A 19643-nucleotide genomic window follows, 5' to 3' on the forward strand; every position below is an offset into this window, starting at 1 on the left:
AGGGTAGTGTGATGGTGTAGGGTAGTGTGATGGTGTAGGTTAGTGTGATGGTGTAGGGTAGTGTGATGGTGTAGGTTAGTGTGATGGTGTAGGGTAGTGTGATGGTGTAGGGTAGTGTGATGGTGTAGGGTAGTGTGATGGTGTGGGTTAGTGTGATGGTGTAGGGTAGTGTGATGGTGTAGGTTAGTGTGATGGTGTAGGTTAGTGTGATGGTGTAGGGTAGTGTGATGGTGTAGGGTAGTGTGATGGTGTAGGGTAGTGTGATGGTGTAGGGTAGTGTGATGGTGTAGGGTAGTGTGATGGTGTAGGGTAGTGTGATGGTGTTAAACCTAGCCCTGTTAAACCTAGCCCTGTTAAACCTAGCCCTGCTAAAACTAGCCCTGCTAATCCTAGCCCTGCAAATCCTAGCCCTGCAAATCCTAGCCCTGCAAAACCTAGCCCTGTTAAACCTAGCCCTGCTAAACCTAGTCCTGCTAAACCTAGTCCTGCTAAACCTAGTCCTGCTAATCCTAGCCCTGCTAATCCTAGCCCTGCTAATTCTAGCCCTGTTAATCCTAGCCCTGCAAATCCTAGCCCTACTAAACCTAACCCTGCAAAACCTAGCCCTGTTAAACCTAGCCCTGTTAAACCTAGCCCTGTTAAACCTAGCCCTGCAAAACCTAGCCCTGAATTCAAATATAAACTCAACATGTTGTGTGTTGGTCCCATGAGCTGAGATAAAAGATCCTTGAAAATGTCCATACGCACAAAAACCTTATTTCTCTAAAATTTTGTGCCCAAATTTGTTTACATTTGAACTTTGACATTTTAGTCAACATTACAAGCTTCATGCTCTACCAACTGAGCCACACGGGACCTACATCCCTGTTAGTGAGCATTTCTCCTTTGGCTAGATGAATCATCCACCTGACAGTTGTGGCATATCAAGAAGTTGATTAAACAGCATGATCATTACACAAGTGCACCTTGTGCTGGGGACAATAAAATACCTCTAAAATGTGCAGTTTTGTCACACAACACAATACCACAGATGTCTCAAGTTTTGACGTAGCGTGCAATTGGCATGCTGACTGCAGGAATGTCCACCAGAGCTGTTGCCTGAGAATTTAATCTTAATTTCTTTACCCTAAACCGCCTCCAACGTCGTTTTAGAGAATTTGGCAGTACATCCAACTCGCCTCACAACCGCAGACCACGTGTAACCACGCCAGCCCAGGACCTCCACATCCGGCTTCTTCACCTGCGGTATCGTCTGAGGGGGTGCTGAGGAGTATTTCTGTCTATAATAAAGCCCTTTTTGTGTTGAAAAACTAATTCTGATTGGCTGGGCCTGGCTCCTCAGTGGGTGGGCCTATGCCCTCCGAGGCCAACCCATGTCTGCGCCCCTGCCTAGTCATGTGAAATCCATAGATTAGAGCCTAATTAATGTATTTCAATTGACTGATTTCCTTATATGAACTGTAACTCAGTAAAATCGTTGATTTTTTTTTTTTTTTTTAGTTAGTTTTATATTTTTGTTAGTTAGTGGGAACACTTAATTTGATTTGTGACTTATGAATGACTGCTGATCATTTCAGTGGTTTCTCATGGCTTGGGAATCAGTGTGTGTGTGTGTGTGTTGTGTGTGTGTTAACGACAGGCAGCAGGGAGCTGGTTAGGACCAGACAGTGATACAGGACACATCCATCTGCTCAGTAACCCAGAAACACAGTGCTGCCCGCTCCTGCTACTCTGAGCACGATCCGTCAATAGTACAGCACGAGTATTGATCATGCTTTAATCTGAAAATCCATGTCTCTCATGACACACACCTAAATTCTCCCCAACCTCCTGCTCTATGCTCTATGAGTCCTTGGATAACCTCTCTCCAATACACTGAAGTGGCGACCTGGCCTGTCTGTTTGGGCTCTCTCCAATCCACTGATGAAGTAGCGACCTGGCCTGTCTGTTTGGGCTCTCTCCAATCCACTGATGAAGTAGCGACCTGGCCTGTCTGTTTGGGCTCTCTCCAATCCACTGATGAAGTAGCGACCTGGCCTGTCAGTTTGGGCTCTCTCCAATCCACTGATGAAGTAGCGACCTGGCCTGTCTGTTTGGGCTCTCTCCAATCCACTGATGAAGTAGCGACCTGGCCTGTCTGTTTGGGCTCTCTCCAATCCACTGATGAAGTAGCGACCTGGCCTGTCTGTTTGGGCTCTGTCCAATCCACTGATGAAGTAGCGACCTGGCCTGTCAGTTTGGGCTCTCTCCAATCCACTGATGAAGTAGCGACCTGGCCTGTCAGTTTGGGCTCTCTCCAATCCACTGATGAAGTAGCGACCTGGCCTGTCTGTTTGGGCTCTGTCCAATCCACTGATGAAGTAGCGACCTGGCCTGTCAGTTTGGGCTCTGTCCAATCCACTGATGAAGTAGCGACCTGGCCTGTCTGTTTGGGCTCTCTCCAATCCACTGATGAAGTAGCGACCTGGCCTGCTGTCTGTTTGGGATCACAACAAATGTATAAGGGTGCACATTGGTGATACACACCACCCAGTCAGTCACGCACATAGAAAGGAATATTAAAAACACTATGGTCACGCACGTGGGTCGTTCCACCAATTCAGTGCCTTTTTGAGAAGTGTAATTTGGTCCAATGGGGGTCCAAAACCTAATATTCTGTCGTTAAAAGAGCACATGTTCAACTTGATTAAAAAAAACATGTTTTTCCATCTCAAGAGGTTAAATAAACAAATTACTTTCAGTGCCTATTAAGTGCCAAATAAAGTAACAGGGTGGACGGTAACAGGGTGGACGGTAACGGGGTGGACGGTAACGGGGTGGACGGTAACGGGGTGGACGGTAACGGGGTTGACGGTAACAGGGTTGACGGTAACAGGGTGGACGGTAACAGGGTGGACGGTAACAGGGTGGACGGTACCAGGGTGGACGGTACCAGGGTTGACGGTACCAGGGTTGACGGTAACAGGGTTGACGGTAACAGGAATGAATTAACAAGCAGCATTACCAAACTGGGATAATGTTTTAGGTTACACTGGCAAGTATAACAATATTTGCCAGGGCATATATTTTTGGGATAAATCAGATTATTTCACATGGAGATGTGGGAAGCTAAAAAGGCTAGCTAGCTTGCTATGTTTTTAGCCAGGCTAGCTAGCTACTACTAGCAAGGGAAGGAGTTTCTTCCTTGCTTTCACAAAATGAAATGTTTTTTTTATTTTTTTTATTTAAACATTGCTATCGCCCCCTTGTGAATGGGAGTGGGACCGGTGCGGATAGCATGCTACCAAAAGGTTTCCGCTGCTCCAAAAATCCCACTCCCCCCACGCGCACACACACGCGTAGATCAACGCGTTGAAGTTTGTAGAAACCTGAACACTGTTCTCCGGTGATGGTGGTCCGGTCGATAAATTATCGGCAATTAACACATGCTATTACTAAGCAGAATGCATTTCATGGTAGTTAATCCAGACATTATATACCATAATTAATCTAGAATTTTAACAGGCAAGGATTCTGCCATGGGTTTAATGCCTTGGGGTTTGCTGCTGCCTCTTGCTAGCCCAGAGTTTTGACCACAGTATAATGGGAAAAGCGCGCGCGTGTGTGTGTGTGTGTGTGTGTGTGGTAGTAGTTCTGGTAGTTTCACTCAACTCACTGACGGTGGCTTCCAGAACCACACCACTTACTCCATCAGCCTTGTCCTTGATATTTCACTGGGACTGTCATTATAGATGTGATCAGATATACAGTTGGATATACAGGGAGGCAGGAGCATGGATGTAAACAAGTTACTGTGCTAGGTTAAGATAGCGTGTGTGATTGCAGTCCGCAAGTCGGGGCATTCCTGCAGTCCACATGCAGGAACGCCCCCCCCCCCCCCCCCCTTGCACATCCCATTAGTTTCTTCAAGAACACCCCCCTCGAGCATCCAATTGGTTCTAGCATGAACGGCGCCCCTCGAGTATCCCATTGGTTCTTGAATGAACGGCGCCCCTCGAGCATCCCATTGGTTCTTGCATGAACGGCGCCCCTCGAGCATCCCATCGGTTCCTGCATGAATGCCCCCCCCCCCCCCAGCATCCCATTGGTTCCTGCATGAATGCCCCCCCCCCCCCCCCCCCTCCAGCATCCCATTGGTTCTGCATGAATGCCCCCCCCCCCTCCAGCATCCCATTGGTTCCTGCATGAATGCCCCCCCCCCAACATCTTCATGCTTGTGTGAATGTGGGTCAAAAGGGAAATAAAAGTATTATCAGTTTGAGGCGGGGCGACGCCGGTAGACGGTGTCCTTCACTCCCCTCCTACCGGAACCCTCCCTACTAGCTAGCTTGAGGCGGGGCGATTCCGGTAGACGGTGTCCTTCGCTCCCTCCTACCGGAACCCTCCCTACTAGCTAGCTTGAGGCGGGGCGATTCCGGTAGACGGTGTCCTTCGCTCCCTCCTACCGGAACCCTCCCTACTAGCTAGCTTGAGGCGGGGCGACGCCGGTAGACGGTGTCCTTCGCTCCCTCCTGCCGAACACCTGCCCTCGCCGTCGTTAACAGAACTGCAGGAAAACAGAAGGACACTGTCTACCGTTGTCGCCCTCGTTTCTTCTTCTGTGGGGTTTATCGCCGGTTGGCATCCAACGTTATGGTACCTACTGTACTGGAGCGCTCCTATCTCCCGCCTGTCCTAGCTTAACAATTGACCAATAGAAGTAGAAAGATAGGTTCTTGCAGATGCAGGAACGCCCACATGCAGGAATGCCTACATGCAGGAACGCCCACACGCAGGAACGCCCACACGCAGGAACGCCCACACGCAGGAACGCCCACACGCAGGAACGCCCACACGCAGGAACGCCCACACGCAGGAATGCCCACACGCCCACACGCAGGAATGCCCACACGCAGGAATGCCCACACGCAGGAATGCCCACACGCAGGAATGCCCACACGCAGGAACGCCCACACGCAGGAACGCCCACACGCAGGCCATAATTGCACTCTTCTCTTCGGATCTAGATGCGGCATTTGACCAATTATTATAATTTTTTAAACCTTTTCTATAAGTATATTTTCAGACAGACGTGAGCATGCTCAGCAGGAATGGTATAAACAGAGACTATGCTACTGGCACGCATAAACACTGGGATGGCAGCAAGAAGGCAAGTAACTGAAAGGTCATTAATTTGAATCCCTGAGCCGACAAGGTGAAAAATCTCTGTGCCCTTTGGACAAGGCCTTAGTTGCTCCAGGGTTGTGGTTGATCATGGCAGAGCCTGGCCGTGACCCCTGGCCGTGACCCCTGGCCGTGACCCCACTCTCTCCGAGGGTGTCTCAGAGAGAGTGGGATATGCAAAAATACACATTTCCAATTCACACATGCGTATTTATAAGACCCCACCAAATTATTATGAAGAGTGATTGCATTCCAGCTAATGCACTAATGCACTTAAGTTCTCTCTCTCTGTCTCTGTCTCTGTCTGTCTGATCTGCATTACATAACACAGAGAAAGAGACCCTTCTGGCGCTGGTCAGGTGGTCCCCACCAGGAGGTGATGTCACAGAGCCAGGAAAGAGAGGGCTGAGAAACTGGTTCTTTGTCGGTGGGGGGGGGGTCGTAAGCATCGAGACAGTCTGTTGCTTTTTCTGATGCCAGGGTTGAGGGTGGCGGAGGCGTAGGAAAAAGGGCGTCAACCCAAGCTTCGCCCCCCCTACCCCCTGTTCAACAGAGTAATTTGTTACAACGAGCTCCCATCTCTATCGCTACGTGGAAATGTCAGCCTGGGATCTCCATTAATAGTTTCTAATTTTAGAAACTGAGCAGAGCCCCCCTGCCCCCCCCCTCCTGTCTCTCTGTCTTGCTGTCTCACTGTCTCTCTGTCTGTCTCTGTCTTTATATATCTATTCAATTTCAATTTATTGGCATGGGAAACATATGTTAACATTGCCAAAGCAAGTGAAATAGATAATTTACAAAAGTGAAATAAACAATATAAAATTAACAGTAAGCATTACACTCACAGAAGTTCCAAAAGAATAAAGACATTTTATAATGGCATTATATATATATACAGTGTTGTAATGATGTGTAAATTGTTCATGTCCAAAAGTGAAAATAAATAAACATAAATATACGTTGTATTTAAAATGGTGTTTGTTCTTCACTGGTTTCCCTTTTCTTGTGGCAGCAGGTCACATCTTGCTGCTGTGATGGCACATTGTGGTATTTCACCCAATAGATATGGGAGTTTATCAAAATTGGATTTGTTTCTATCTCTCTATATATTATCTCTCTCTTTACCTCTACCTATACATGTGCCAGTATTTTAAACTAATTGCATGAAAAACATTGAACTGTAATCTCCTCAAAGAAATTCACTCTCCCCCTTCCCTTCTCCCTACCTCTCCTTTCCCTTCTCTCCCCCTCTCTTCTCCCGCTCTCTCTCCTTCCCTCCCTCCATCCCTCCCACCAGCTGTACAGGAAGGTGGTCCAGCAGATGATTCAGGTCCTAATCAGGAAGCTGACTACTCTGAGCCAGTACGAGGAGGCCCTGGTCAAGGTCAATGCTACGGCCACAGACCGACTGACCGCGCTGAAGGCCAAGCCTCAGGCCATCCAGAGAGACATGCTGTCCGTCTGCAATGACCCCTTCACCGTGGCACAGCAGCTCACACACATAGAACTGGTATGTTACTAAATGATCAAATACCAGACGATCTGCTCTTAGGAGACAATCTGCTCTCTCCTTTCTTCAGTGTATAGATCTCTATGCTTTTAAAAACAGTAAAACAGTCAATAGTGACTTGGCTAAACATTTATTAACTTCCTTGAACTGACAATATAAATATGTCTATCAAAAACGCAGACAGATGGAATTTATTGAGTTCCTTTTTCCTTTTTCAGGAGAGACTGAGCTACATCGGACCAGAGGAATTCATCCAGGCCTTTGAGAAGAAAGACCCTCTTGATAATGATAAGGTATTGTCCACAATAGGTCACTGGTATGTTGCGCAACAGGCTACAAATGGCTATCACCGTGTGTTGTTATACATTATACAACGTGTGGGTCTAATCCTAGGAGGTGATTGGTTAAAACCGCATTCCACCTGGTGTCTATTCTATGCTACCACCGGCTAAAGCGTTGAAATGCCTATTTATTTTGTTCCATCTCACTGTGCAATCCACGGTCTCATCAGCCCAGCCAGGCAATTTATAAACTTGATCTAGACATTATCTCCGATTTCTTTTAGACGAGCAATTGGTTTTCAACAGCGGAGATTTGTATAAACCTTCCTGTCCGTCTCTCTGACATTTGCAACATTGTTTCAATATTTAAATTCGATCTCCAGCTGTCCCATAGTAATGAACTTGTAGGGGTCGGGACGAGACAGACAGGCAGCCTTTCTCAGCCAATCGAAATCATGAATCGGCATCATTTTTATGGACATATATAGAGAAATGTCAATGGAAAAAACTAAGTAAAATGAAACAAAATGCTGCTAGTTTACAGTCTTTCCAGCTTCAGTTTGAAAGTGATTGTGTTAACTGTGTTGTTGGCTAGCTCCTCTGAACAACAGTGTCCTGATGAGAAAGTAAATTTTCCTTGCCAGGTGATATTGCTCATTATTAGCTCATTGTTATGAATGAATTCAAATAGATGTCACTAGAAGACAGCTTAAATAAATGCAAATTAAGCTACTTTGCTGTTATTCTGGCTGCACTGTTTGACGTGACTGTAAATTAGCGGTAGTTGGCTAGCTAGCAAGCAAGGGGTAAGAACATTGCCAGCCAGTATGGCAATAGAACATTTAGAATGAACGACTGGGTCGCGCCCATAGATACAGAACAGAAAGACTTAACGACTGGGTCGCGTCTCTGGCAACCAAACCGATAGAAAGAACAACCGGCCGGCTTGGATAGCAACCCTAGATATGTGTCGACTATATCTCGTGGAAGGATGAAATAGTATGAATAAATTAATACAAATAAAGTTGAATGAAAATATTTCAATCATTATTTGATTATGTTGTATAAAAGTGATAATGCCCTCGAAGCCGGTGTTGGGAGGATATATTGGCACAGTTTCGGTCGCAGTCGCACGTTTTTTGTAAAAACAAATAGGCAATGTCTGGCCTGTGAATTCATTGTTTTTTCAATATGGCCCATGCACTGATTGAGTTTGACAACCCTGGGCTAGCATATCTATTTATGTAGTTAGCTATTTATTTAGCAAGCTAAAAACACGGAGCCTAACATTAACTAGCTAGCTAGCTGCTGGGAGGATGTCATATCTTTGGATGAGTGTGTGAGTGACCGACATTTTCCCCTCATGTCGTTTTTCAGTGGCTACAGCTACAGATGCAGGTGTCATTTGGTTAGCTAACAAGAAATGTGAATCGCTTCGCTAGCTAGCTATGTTGAACTTGAACGACTGTTATCCACAGTTGGCATATCTCTTAGTTGTCAATCAAATGTATTTGGCATCGATCATAGGGGAGGCAGCAGTGGTGTATATTACTTAAGTGAAAATACTTTAAAGTAATACTTAATAAAAAAATTGGTGTATCTGTACTTTACTTTACTATTTATATTTTGGACAACTTTTACTCCACTACATTTCCAAAGACAATAATGTATTTTTTACTCCATACATTTTCCCTGACATCCAAAAGTACTCGTTACTACTCTTTATTGCTGTACAATGTGTACATATGCGTTAATATACTTAATTCCCAAACGTTTTATGAATTTATTAAAACAACAAAATTGCTCGCTTCTCAAAAAAAAAAGGGAAAAAAAAGATTGTTGTCTTCCTGGGGGTGTATTTAAACATATTTTAGTTGCTAAAACGCTGTCAGTTACACTTTAACTGAACTGATATTATCTCATCGAACAAAACGTGTAAGATCTGTACTAAGCCTGTTTTAACCTCAGAAATTATTTTCGGCATATGTCCCAAAACCACATTCTTTCCCCCATAGCAATGTCCAACGAACCAGAGGTTGAAAATGACAAGTAATTTCCGTTTTGTAGGACTAGAAGCTAGCGAGGGCGATAGGTAGACCAAATATGTGCTGTTCCTCTTCCTCTTCTGTCTGTCCGGAGGGCATAGAATGCTTGGGCCGTATTGCCTAGCAACCACTCAGCTACAAAACCCAAGAGTTCTAGGAGGCTGCGTGGAGCTTGTGTGTTTTTGCTGCTAGGCAACAATGAGACTTTGGGGGGGGTTAGTGCTCTTTCTTTTGTGCCTTGGGCTACCTCTACATCCACTTCCAAAGGGTTGGGGGGGGTGACCACTGTGGTGAGAGCTACGTAAGGCTAAAGGAATGTTTGGTATCAGAATCAGAGAGAAATCCTCTGGTCTTTTGACAAGTCATCACAGCTCTGCTCAATAATGTGAATAGCTAGCTAGCTAGCTGACACCCTGATTGTGTGACTCAGAGCATAGTGCCGAGTCTGCATTAATAGTCTAATTACAAAGACAACTATAAAGCCTATACACCCATCTGGGGATCTAGGTTCACGTTTGAAATAAAATGGCAGAATGTTGAACTGTTTTACTCATTTTGTTGTTGGCAAAATACCTAAAATTTAAAAATAAGGTAAGTATTGCTAATGAAATGCTATTGTTGCTAATGCTAACTAAATGTTAAGCTATCTATGCCATCTTAATGCTAATGAAATGGCTGTGTTTATCTTCACAGAGCTGTTTCAGCGATCACAAGAAGGCTAGCAACCTGGAGGCGTATGTAGAGTGGTTCAACAGACTCAGCTTCATGGTGGCCACAGAGATCTGCATGGTGTGTAGCTAGTGAACTAGCATTTACCCTATTGCAGCTAAGCTAATTTAGCGAGTGTTACCTTGGTTATCATCATGTATCTTTTTTAAAACTTTTTGACCCGAGGGTTTATTTTGCTCTTTTGTTGTTGTTGACAAGCCCGTGAAGAAGAAGCAGCGAGCGCGAGTCATCGAGTTCTTCATCGACGTGGCGCGGGAATGTTTCAACATCGGCAACTTCAACTCCCTCATGGCCATTATCTGTAAGTGTTTATCGTTGTTGTTGTCGTTTTTTTCACCCCACCCCCCTTGTCACAATTCACTCCTCTGCTCACTTGCTATACACACAAAAGGCTTTTTGTCGACAGTCAGGAAATTCAATCAGTAAATGCAATTTGTTGTTCAGTGAGATTTTACCTTCCTAATCCATATAATACCAATGCAAGTAACTTCTATTGACCAACTAGGTAAAAATAGCCTACATAAAGCAAACAAATAAAAAATAATGCAGGTAGAAAATATCCTGATTTAAAAAATCCTATAAATTACATGCCAGTTTGTTCATGTTATTTCAATCACATGAATCTCTACTCGTCTGCAATGAACTTGAAACATTGTATGAACTATCATCTGGGTCCGGGGAGAAGCTTGTGCTAGCAAAACCTACAACATTGCCAGTGAGCTCCAGACACAGACAGCTGTATTTACACTTTTTTTTTTTTATATATCTTTAAATTGAACCTTTATTTAACTAGGCAAGTCAGTTAAGAACAACAGGCCTACACAAACACCCATATTAGACCGATGGTCAGCACTGACCAGGGAGGGAGAGAGGGAGGTTATTGGCAGGCACGCCATTGGAAGGCAAAACGTTTAGGGATAAAGGGAGGGGACTGTAGGGGAGTCAGAGCCAGCTGTCCCAGCCCCTCTTTCCCTGGAGTCTCCAGGGACCTAGAGATGGGAAGCAGAGTGGTGGAAGCAGAGTGGTTACCATATGGGAAGCAGTGTTGGAAGCAGAGTGGTTACCATATGGGAAGCAGAGTGTTGGAAGCAGAGTGGTTACCATATGGGAAGCAGAGTGTTGGAAGCAGAGTGGTTACCATATGGGAAGCAGTGTTGGAAGCAGAGTGGTTACCATATGGGAAGCAGAGTGGTTACCATATGGGAAGCAGAGTGGTTACCATATGGGAAGCAGAGTGGTTACCATATGGGAAGCAGAGTGTTGGAAGCAGAGTGGTTACCATATGGGAAGCAGAGTGTTGGAAGCAGAGTGGTTACCATATGGGAAGCAGAGTGTTGGAAGCAGAGTGGTTACCATATGGGAAGCAGAGTGTTGGAAGCAGAGTGGTTACCATATGGGAAGCAGAGTGTTGGAAGCAGAGTGGTTACCATATGGGAAGCAGAGTGTTGGAAGCAGAGTGGTTACCATATGGGAAGCAGAGTGTTGGAAGCAGAGTGGTTACCATATGGGAAGCAGTGTTGGAAGCAGAGTGGTTACCATATGGGAAGCAGAGTGGTGGAAGCAGAGTGGTTACCATATGGGAAGCAGAGTGGTGGAAGCAGAGTGGTTACCATATGGGAAGCAGAGTGGTTACCATATGGGAAGCAGTGTTGGAAGCAGAGTGGTTACCATATGGGAAGCAGAGTGGTGGAAGGGGAAGCAGAGTGGTTACCATATGGGAAGCAGAGTGGTGGAAGGGGAAGCAGAGTGGTTACCATATGGGAAGCAGAGTGGTGGAAGGGGAAGCAGAGTGGTTACCATATGGGAAGCAGAGTGGTGGAAGGGGAAGCAGAGTGGTTACCATATGGGAAGCAGAGTGGTGGAAGGGGAAGCAGAGTGGTTACCATATGGGAAGCAGAGTGGTGGAAGGGGAAGCAGAGTGGTTACTATATGGGAAGCAGAGTGGTGGAAGGGGAAGCAGAGTGGTTACCATATGGGAAGCAGAGTGGTGGAAGGGGAAGCAGAGTGGTTACCATATGGGAAGCAGAGTGGTTACCATATGGGAAGCAGAGTGGTGGAAGGGGAAGCAGAGTGGTTACCATATGGGAAGCAGAGTGGTGGAAGGGGAAGCAGAGTGGTTACCATATGGGAAGCAGAGTGGTGGAAGGGGAAGCAGAGTGGTTACCATATGGGAAGCAGAGTGTTGGAAGCAGAGTGGTGGAAGGGGAAGCAGAGTGGTGGAAGGGGAAGCAGAGTGTTGGAAGCAGAGTGGTTACCATATGGGAAGCAGAGTGGTGGAAGCGAGGCGTGTGTGAACACTATTGTGTTCACACAAAATGCGGGGAGGGGATTGTGTTATGCCTGTCTGTTTCAATGAGGAAAAAGATGTGTTTGTCTAATGTTGTCGGCCATCTTGCTCTCTGCAGCTGGGATGAACATGAGTCCTGTGTCTCGACTGAAGAAGACCTGGAGTAAAGTCAAGACGGCCAAGTTTGACATCTTGGAGGTACATGCACGCACGTACGCACGCACACACACACTTTCATTGTCACTTGCTGCATGTAGTGTCATGCACTTGAGCTCATGCATCATGCAATCTAGCGAACAGAAATGGCAAAGGCAGCTAGTGCTTAGTTAACCTTCACATGTTATCCTGTAAGCCTAGTGGACTGCCTCTGTGCTGTTGGAAGTAGCTCCATGGTGATGGAGGAGGAAGAGGCAGGTCCTGGGGGATGGGTAGCCCTAGACGTTGAGCTCTACCTGGGGCTCAGATAACACTGAGCTCCCTGGGGGTTTGTGGAAGAAGGGCCTTCCAGTCAGGAGATGTGAAGTAGCAGAGATTAAAGAGATAAACCAGGTTGGGCCCCAGTGGAAACCAGGAGCCATCAAAGGAGCAGGTTTCTCTCTCTCTTTCTCTCTCTCCTCTCTCTATCTGTCCTCTCTCTCTCTGTCATCTCTTTCTCCTCTCTCTCTCTGTCCTCTCTCTCTCCTCTTTCTCCTCTCTCTCTCTCTCTCTGTCCTCTCTCTCTCTCTCTCTCTCTGTCCTCTCTCTCTTTCTCCTCTCTCCTCTCTGTCCTCTCAATTCAATTCAATTCAATTCAAGGGGCTTTATTGGCATGGGAAACATGTGTTAACATTGCCAAAGCAAGTGAGGTAGGTAATATACAAAAGTCAAATAAACAATAAAAATGAACAGTAAACATTACACATACAGAAGTTTCAAAGTTTCAAAGTTTCCTCTCTATGTCTGTCCTCTCTCTGTCTCTCTCTGTCCTCTCTCTGTCTCTCTCTGTCCTCTCTCTCTCTCTCTCTCTCTCTCTCTCTCTCTCTCTCTCTCTCTGTGTCTCTGTCCGTCTCTCTCTCTCTCTCTCTCTCTGTGTCTCTGTCCGTCTCTCTCTCTCGCTCTCTCTCTCTCTCTGTGTGTCTCTGTCCTTCTCTCTGTCCTCCCTCTCTCTCTCTTTCTCTCTCTCTCTCTCTCTCTCTCTCTCTCTCTCTCTCTCTCTCTCTCTCTCTCTTTCAATTCAATTCAATTCAATTCAAGGGGCTTTATTGGCATGGGAAACATGTGTTAACATTGCCAAAGCAAGTGAGGTAGATAATACACAAAAGTGAAATAAACAATACAAATTAACAGTAAACATTACACATACAGAAGTTTCAAAACAAGAAAGACATTACAAATGTCATATTATATATATACAGTGTTGTAACAATGTACAAATGGTTAAAGCACACAAGTTAAAATAAATAAGCATAAATATGGGTTGTATTTACAATGGTGTTTGTTCTTCACTGGTTGCCCTTTTCTTGTGGCAACAGGTCACAAATCTTGCTGCTGTGATGGCACACTGTGGAATTTCACCCAGTAGATATGGGAGTTTATCAAAATTGGATTTGTTTTCAAATTCTTTGTGGATCTGTGTAATCTGAGGGAAATATGTCTCTCTAATATGGTCATACATTGGGCAGGAGGTTAGGAAGTGCAGCTCAGTTTCCACCTCATTTTGTGGGCAGTGAGCACATAGCCTGTCTTCTCTTGAGAGCCATGTCTGCCTACGGCGGCCTTTCTCAATAGCAAGGCTATGCTCACTGAGTCTGTACATAGTCAAAGCTTTCCTTAAGTTTGGGTCAGTCACAGTGGTCAGGTATTCTGCCACTGTGTACTCTCTGTTTAGGGCCAAATAGCATTCTAGTTTGCTCTGTTTTTTTGTTAATTCTTTCCAATGTGTCAAGTAATTATCTTTTTGTTTTCTCATGATTTGGTTGGGTCTAATTGTGCTGTTGTCCTGGGGCTCTGTGGGGTGTGTTTGTGTTTGTGAACAGAGCCCTAGGACCAGCTTGCTTAGGGGACTCTTCTCCAGGTTCATCTCTCTGTAGGTGATGGCTTTGTTATGGAAGGTTTGGGAATCGCTTCCTTTTAGGTGGTTGTAGAATTTAACGGCTCTTTTCTGGATTTTGATAATTAGTGGGTATCGGCCTAATTCTGCTCTGCATGCATTATTTGGTGTTCTACGTTGTACACGGAGGATATTTTTGCAGAATTCTGCATGCAGAGTCTCAATTTGGTGTTTGTCCCATTTTGTGAAATCTTGGTTGGTGAGCGGACCCCAGACCTCACAACCATAAAGGGCAATGGGCTCTATGACTGATTCAAGTATTTTTAGCCAGATCCTAATTGGTATGTTGAAATTTATGTTCCTTTTGATGGCATAGAATGCCCTTCTTGCCTTGTCTCTCAGATCGTTCACAGCTCTGTGGAAGCTACCTGTGGTGCTGATGTTTAGGCTCTCTCTCTCTCTCTCTCTGTCCTTCTCTCTGTCCTTCTCTCTCTCTCTCTCTCTTTCTCTCTCTCTCTCTCTCTCTCTCTCTCTCTCTCTCTCTCTCTCTCTGTCCTTCTTTCTCTTTCCTCTCTCTCTCACTCTGTCCTCTCTCTCTCTGTAGGGATGTTCTTGCTAGTGATGTTGGTGTCTGTGGTGTTAGGTTATTGTCCTCCCTCTGTGTTGATAGAGGTCAGAGTGCTGGTAGGCAGGTTTGATGGCTCCATCTGTCTTGCTGCATATGTGTGCCTGCAGTTGATTTGACAGGGTTGGTTTATGTGTGACTGTGAGTGATTGGTCGAGTCATTGAAAAGCAATGAAACCTTTTTCTAGGGGAGTGGTGAGGTGTTTTCTGGTTTTATTTTTAGTATTTTTTTGTATTTTTCACTTCTTTTTTTCTCCCCAGTTTCGTGGTATCCAATTGGTAGTAGTTAAAGTATTGTCTCATCGCTGCAACTCCCGTACGGACTCGGGAGAGGCGAAGGTCGAGAGCCGTGCGTCCTCCGAAACACGACCCAACCAAGCCACACTGCTTCTTGACACAATGCCCACTTAACCCGGAAGCCATCCGCACCAACGTGTCGGAGGAAACACCGTTACACCAGGCGGTGGTGTCAGCGTGCACTGAGCCCGGCCCGCCACAGGAGTCGCTAGTGCGCGATGGGACAAGGACATCCCTGCCGGCCAAACCCTCCCCTACCCCGGGCGACACTGGGCCAATTGTGCGCCGCCCCATGGGTCTCCCGGTTGAGGCCGGCTGAGACAGAGCCTGGACTCAAACCAGGATCTCTAGTGGCACAGCTAGCACTGTGATGCAGTGTCTTAGACCACCGAGACAGAGCCTGGACTCTAACCAGGATCTCTAGTAACACAGCTAGCACTGAGATGCAGTACCTTAGACCACTGAGACAGAGCCTGGACTCTAACCAGGATCTCTAGTAACACAGCTAGCACTGAGATGCAGTACCTTAGACCACCGAGACAGAGTCTGGACTCTAACCAGGATCTCTAGTAACACAGCTAGCACTGAGATGCAGTGTCTTAGACCATTGAGACAGGGTTCTGGTTTTCTTGTATGAAGGGTAGACCATCGCTTCAAAGCCTGGCCAACGACTAACTAATCACCATATTTTAACCCAAACCACATGTTTTAGAATTACATTTACCAAAAGTAGTGATGCAATCAATATACTATATATACTGAACAAGTCAGTTAAGAACAAAATTGTTATTTTCAATATGGCGGCCTAGAACTGTCTTGTTCAGGGGCAGAACAACAGATTTGTACCTTGTCAGCTCAGGGATTCGAACTTGCAACCTTTCGGTTACTAGTCCGACGCTCTAACCACTAGGCTAGGCTGCCGCCTCATATGATGAGGAAGATGAACTAAAAGATGAACTGAATCATACGATCTGCATCTCACTGTCTGAGGATGTAGTTAGAACCAATATTTAATCTGAGAGCTTTCTCGGGCTCCCGAGTGGCTCGGCGCTCTAAGGCACTGCATCTCAGCGCTAGAGGCGTCACTACAGACCTTGGTTCAATTCCAGGCTGTATCACAACCGGTCGTGATTGGGAGTCCCATAGGGCGGCGCACTATTCTTTTTTGTCCAGCGTCGTCCGGGTTTGGGTTTGGCCCGGGCTAATAGATGGTGCGGTTTATAAATCGCCTCATTGTGTTCCCACAGGAATGTGTCGGACCCTGTTTCGTTAATTAGTGAGCTCTGTTCTTAAACTGACTTGTCGTGTTAAATAAATAAATACAAAATTAATATTCTGCTAGTGTCACCGATGTGAAATGGCTAGCTAGTTAGCGGTAGTGCGCGCTAATAGCGTTTCAATAGGTGACGTCACTCGCTTTGAGACCTTGAAGTAGTGGTTCCCCTTGCTCTGCAAGGGCCGTGGCTTTTGTGGAGCGATGGGTAACGATGCTTCGTGGGTGACTGTTGTTGATATGTGCAGAGGGTCCCTGGTTCGCGCCCGGGTCGGTGCGAGGTGACGGACTAAAGTTAAACTGTTACACTGCTATACTGGCGTTTATAATGCTAATCTCTCTTCTCTCTCCAGCATCAGATGAATCCTTCCAGTAACTTCTACAACTACAGAACAGCGTTGAGAGGAGCAACACAGAGGTCCAGAACAGCCAACAGCACGAGAGAGAAGGTGAGCTTCGATACATTCACACGCATCTGAGATTCAAGGCCTGTAAAGCATCTTAGAGTCGGAGAGCAGATCTAGGAACAGTATTGTTGTTTTTTTAGATTGTAATGAATAAGATTACATGGACAGGGTGGACCTGATCCAAGATCAGGAAACCTTTCCTGAGACGCTGATCCTGATGCCTTCAGTTGTGGAGTCTATCCAGACAGATTTTTCCTCATCAGCCCTTGGATTCAACCCTCAACCCTCCAGTTTCTGGCCCGTCTCTCTAAACCCCCAACCCTCTCTAAACCCCCAACCCTCCAGTTACTGGCCCGTCTCTCTAAACCCCCAACCCTCTAGTTACTGGCCCGTCTCTCTAAACCCCCAACCCTCTAGTTACTGGCCCGCCTCTCTAAACCCCCAACCCCCCAGTTACTGGCCCGCCTCTCTAAACCCCCAACCCCCCAGTTACTGGCCCGCCTCTCTAAACCCCCAACCCCCCAGTTACTGGCCCGTCTCTCTAAACCCCCAACCCTCCAGTTACTGGCCCGCCTCTCTAAACCCCCAACCCCCCAGTTACTGGCCCGCCTCTCTAAACCCCCAACCCTCCAGTTACTGGCCCGCCTCTCTAAACCCCCAACCCTCTCTAAACCCCCAACCCCCCAGTTACTGGCCCATCTCTCTAAACCCCCAACCCTCTCTAAACCTCCAACCCTCCAGTTACTGGCCCGCCTCTCTAAACCCCCAACCTCCCAGTTACTGGCCCGTCTCTCTAAACCCCCAACCCCCCAGTAACTGGCCCGTCTCTCTAAACCCCCAACCCCCCAGTTACTGGCCCGCCTCTCTAAACCCCCAACCCCCCAGTTACTGGCCCGTCTCTCTAAACCCCCAACCCCCCCAGTTACTGGCCCGCCTCTCTAAACCCCCAACCCCCCAGTTACTGGCCCGTCTCTCTAAACCCCCAACCCTCTAGTTACTGGCCTGCCTCTCTAAACCCCTAACCCCCCAGTTACTGGCCCCCCTCTCTAAACCCCCAACCCCCCCAGTTACTGGCCCGCCTCTCTAAACCCCCAACCCCCCAGTTACTGGCCCGCCTCTCTAAACCCCCAACCCCCCAGTTACTGGCCCGCCTCTCTAAACCCCCAACCCTCTCTAAACCCCCAACCCCCCCAGTTACTGGCCCGCCTCTCTAAACCCCCAACCCCCCAATTACTGGCCCGCCTCTCTAAACCCCCAACCCTCTCTAAACCCCCAACCCCCCAGTTACTGGCCCGTCTCTCTAAACCCCCAACCCCCCAGTTACTGGCCCGTCTCTCTAAACCCCCAACCCTCTAGTTACTGGCCCGCCTCTCTAAACCCCCAACCCTCCAGTTACTGGCCCGCCTCTCTAAACCCCCAACCCTCTCTAAACCCCCAACCCTCCAGTTACTGGCCCGTCTCTCTAAACCCCCAACCCTCTAGTTACTGGCCCGCCTCTCTAAACCCCCAACCCCCCCAGTTACTGGCCCGCCTCTCTAAACCCCCAACCCCCCAGTTACTGGCCCGCCTCTCTAAACCCCCAACCCCCCAGTTACTGGCCCGCCTCTCTAAACCCCCAACCCTCTCTAAACTCCCAACCCTCTCTAAACCCCCAACCCCCCAGTTACTGGCCCGCCTCTCTAAACCCCCAACCCTCTCTAAACTCCCAACCCTCTCTAAACTCCCAACCCTCTCTAAACCCCCAACCCCCCAGTTACTGGCCCGCCTCTCTAAACCCCCAACCCTCTAGTTACTGGCCCGCCTCTCTAAACCCCCAACCCCCCAGTTACTGGCCCGCCTCTCTAAACCCCCAACCCCCCAGTTACTGGCCCGTCTCTCTAAACCCCCAACCCCCTAGTTACTGGCCCGTCTCTCTAAACCCCCAACCCCCTAGTTACTGGCCCGTCTCTCTAAACCCCCAACCCTCTAGTTACTGGCCCGTCTCTCTAAACCCCCATCCCTCCAGTAACTGGCCCGCCTCTCTAAACCCCCAACCCCCCAGTTACTGGCCCGTCTCTCTAAACCCCCAACCCCCCAGTTACTGGCCCGTCTCTCTAAACCCCCAACCCTCTAGTTACTGGCCCGTCTCTCTAAACCCCCAACCCTCTAGTTACTGGCCCGCCTCTCTAAACCCCCAACCCCCCCAGTTACTGGCCTGCCTCTCTAAACCCCCAACCCCCCAGTTACTGGCCCGCCTCTCTAAACCCCCAACCCCCCAGTTACTGGCCCGCCTCTCTAAACCCCCAACCCTCTAGTTACTGGCCCGCCTCTCTAAACCCCCAACCCTCTAGTTACTGGCCCGCCTCTCTAAACCCCCAACCCCCCAGTTACTGGCCCGCCTCTCTAAACCCCCAACCCCCCAGTTACTGGCCCGCCTCTCTAAACCCCCAACCCTCTCTAAACTCCCAACCCTCTCTAAACCCTCAACCCCCCAGTTACTGGCCCGTCTCTCTAAACCCCCAACCCCCTAGTTACTGGCCCGTCTCTCTAAACCCCCAACCCCCTAGTTACTGGCCCGTCTCTCTAAACCCCCAACCCCCTAGTTACTGGCCCGTCTCTCTAAACCCCCAACCCTCTAGTTACTGGCCCGTCTCTCTAAACCCCCATCCCTCCAGTAACTGGCCCGCCTCTCTAAACCCCCATCCCTCCAGTTACTGGCCCGCCTCTCTAAACCCCCAACCCCCCAGTTACTGGCCCGCCTCTCTAAACCCCCAACCCTCTAGTTACTGGCCCCCCTCTCTAAACCCCCAACCCTCCAGTTACTGGCCCGTCTCTCTAAACCCCCAACCCTCCAGTTACTGGCCCGCCTCTCTAAACCCCCAACCCTCCAGTTACTGGCCCGCCTCTCTAAACCCCCAACCCTCCAGTTACTGGCCCGCCTCTCTAAACCCCTCCATTTCAGACCGAAACAGTTTAGTTGATTCATGTAGATTCTGATCTCTCCAAATGATGGGAATG

The 19643-nt window shown here is 47.8% G+C and overlaps 1 protein-coding gene across 2 annotated transcripts in view; it reads left to right on the forward strand.

Annotated features, from left to right (window-relative positions):
- Nucleotides 1-19643, forward strand: part of LOC139544902 (ras-GEF domain-containing family member 1B-A-like) — a 100446-nt gene that overhangs the window by 64960 nt on the left and 15843 nt on the right. For both annotated transcript variants that reach the window (XM_071352090.1, XM_071352091.1), the window contains exons 5-10: nucleotides 6461-6673; nucleotides 6892-6966; nucleotides 9693-9788; nucleotides 9927-10029; nucleotides 12134-12213; nucleotides 16593-16688. In XM_071352090.1, the coding sequence (XP_071208191.1) occupies nucleotides 6461-6673; nucleotides 6892-6966; nucleotides 9693-9788; nucleotides 9927-10029; nucleotides 12134-12213; nucleotides 16593-16688 (663 nt within the window). The remainder of the gene's footprint in view (nucleotides 1-6460; nucleotides 6674-6891; nucleotides 6967-9692; nucleotides 9789-9926; nucleotides 10030-12133; nucleotides 12214-16592; nucleotides 16689-19643) is intronic.

The sequence above is a fragment of the Salvelinus alpinus genome, chromosome 19, assembly GCF_045679555.1.
Source record: "Salvelinus alpinus chromosome 19, SLU_Salpinus.1, whole genome shotgun sequence".
Lineage (NCBI taxonomy): Eukaryota > Metazoa > Chordata > Actinopteri > Salmoniformes > Salmonidae > Salvelinus > Salvelinus alpinus.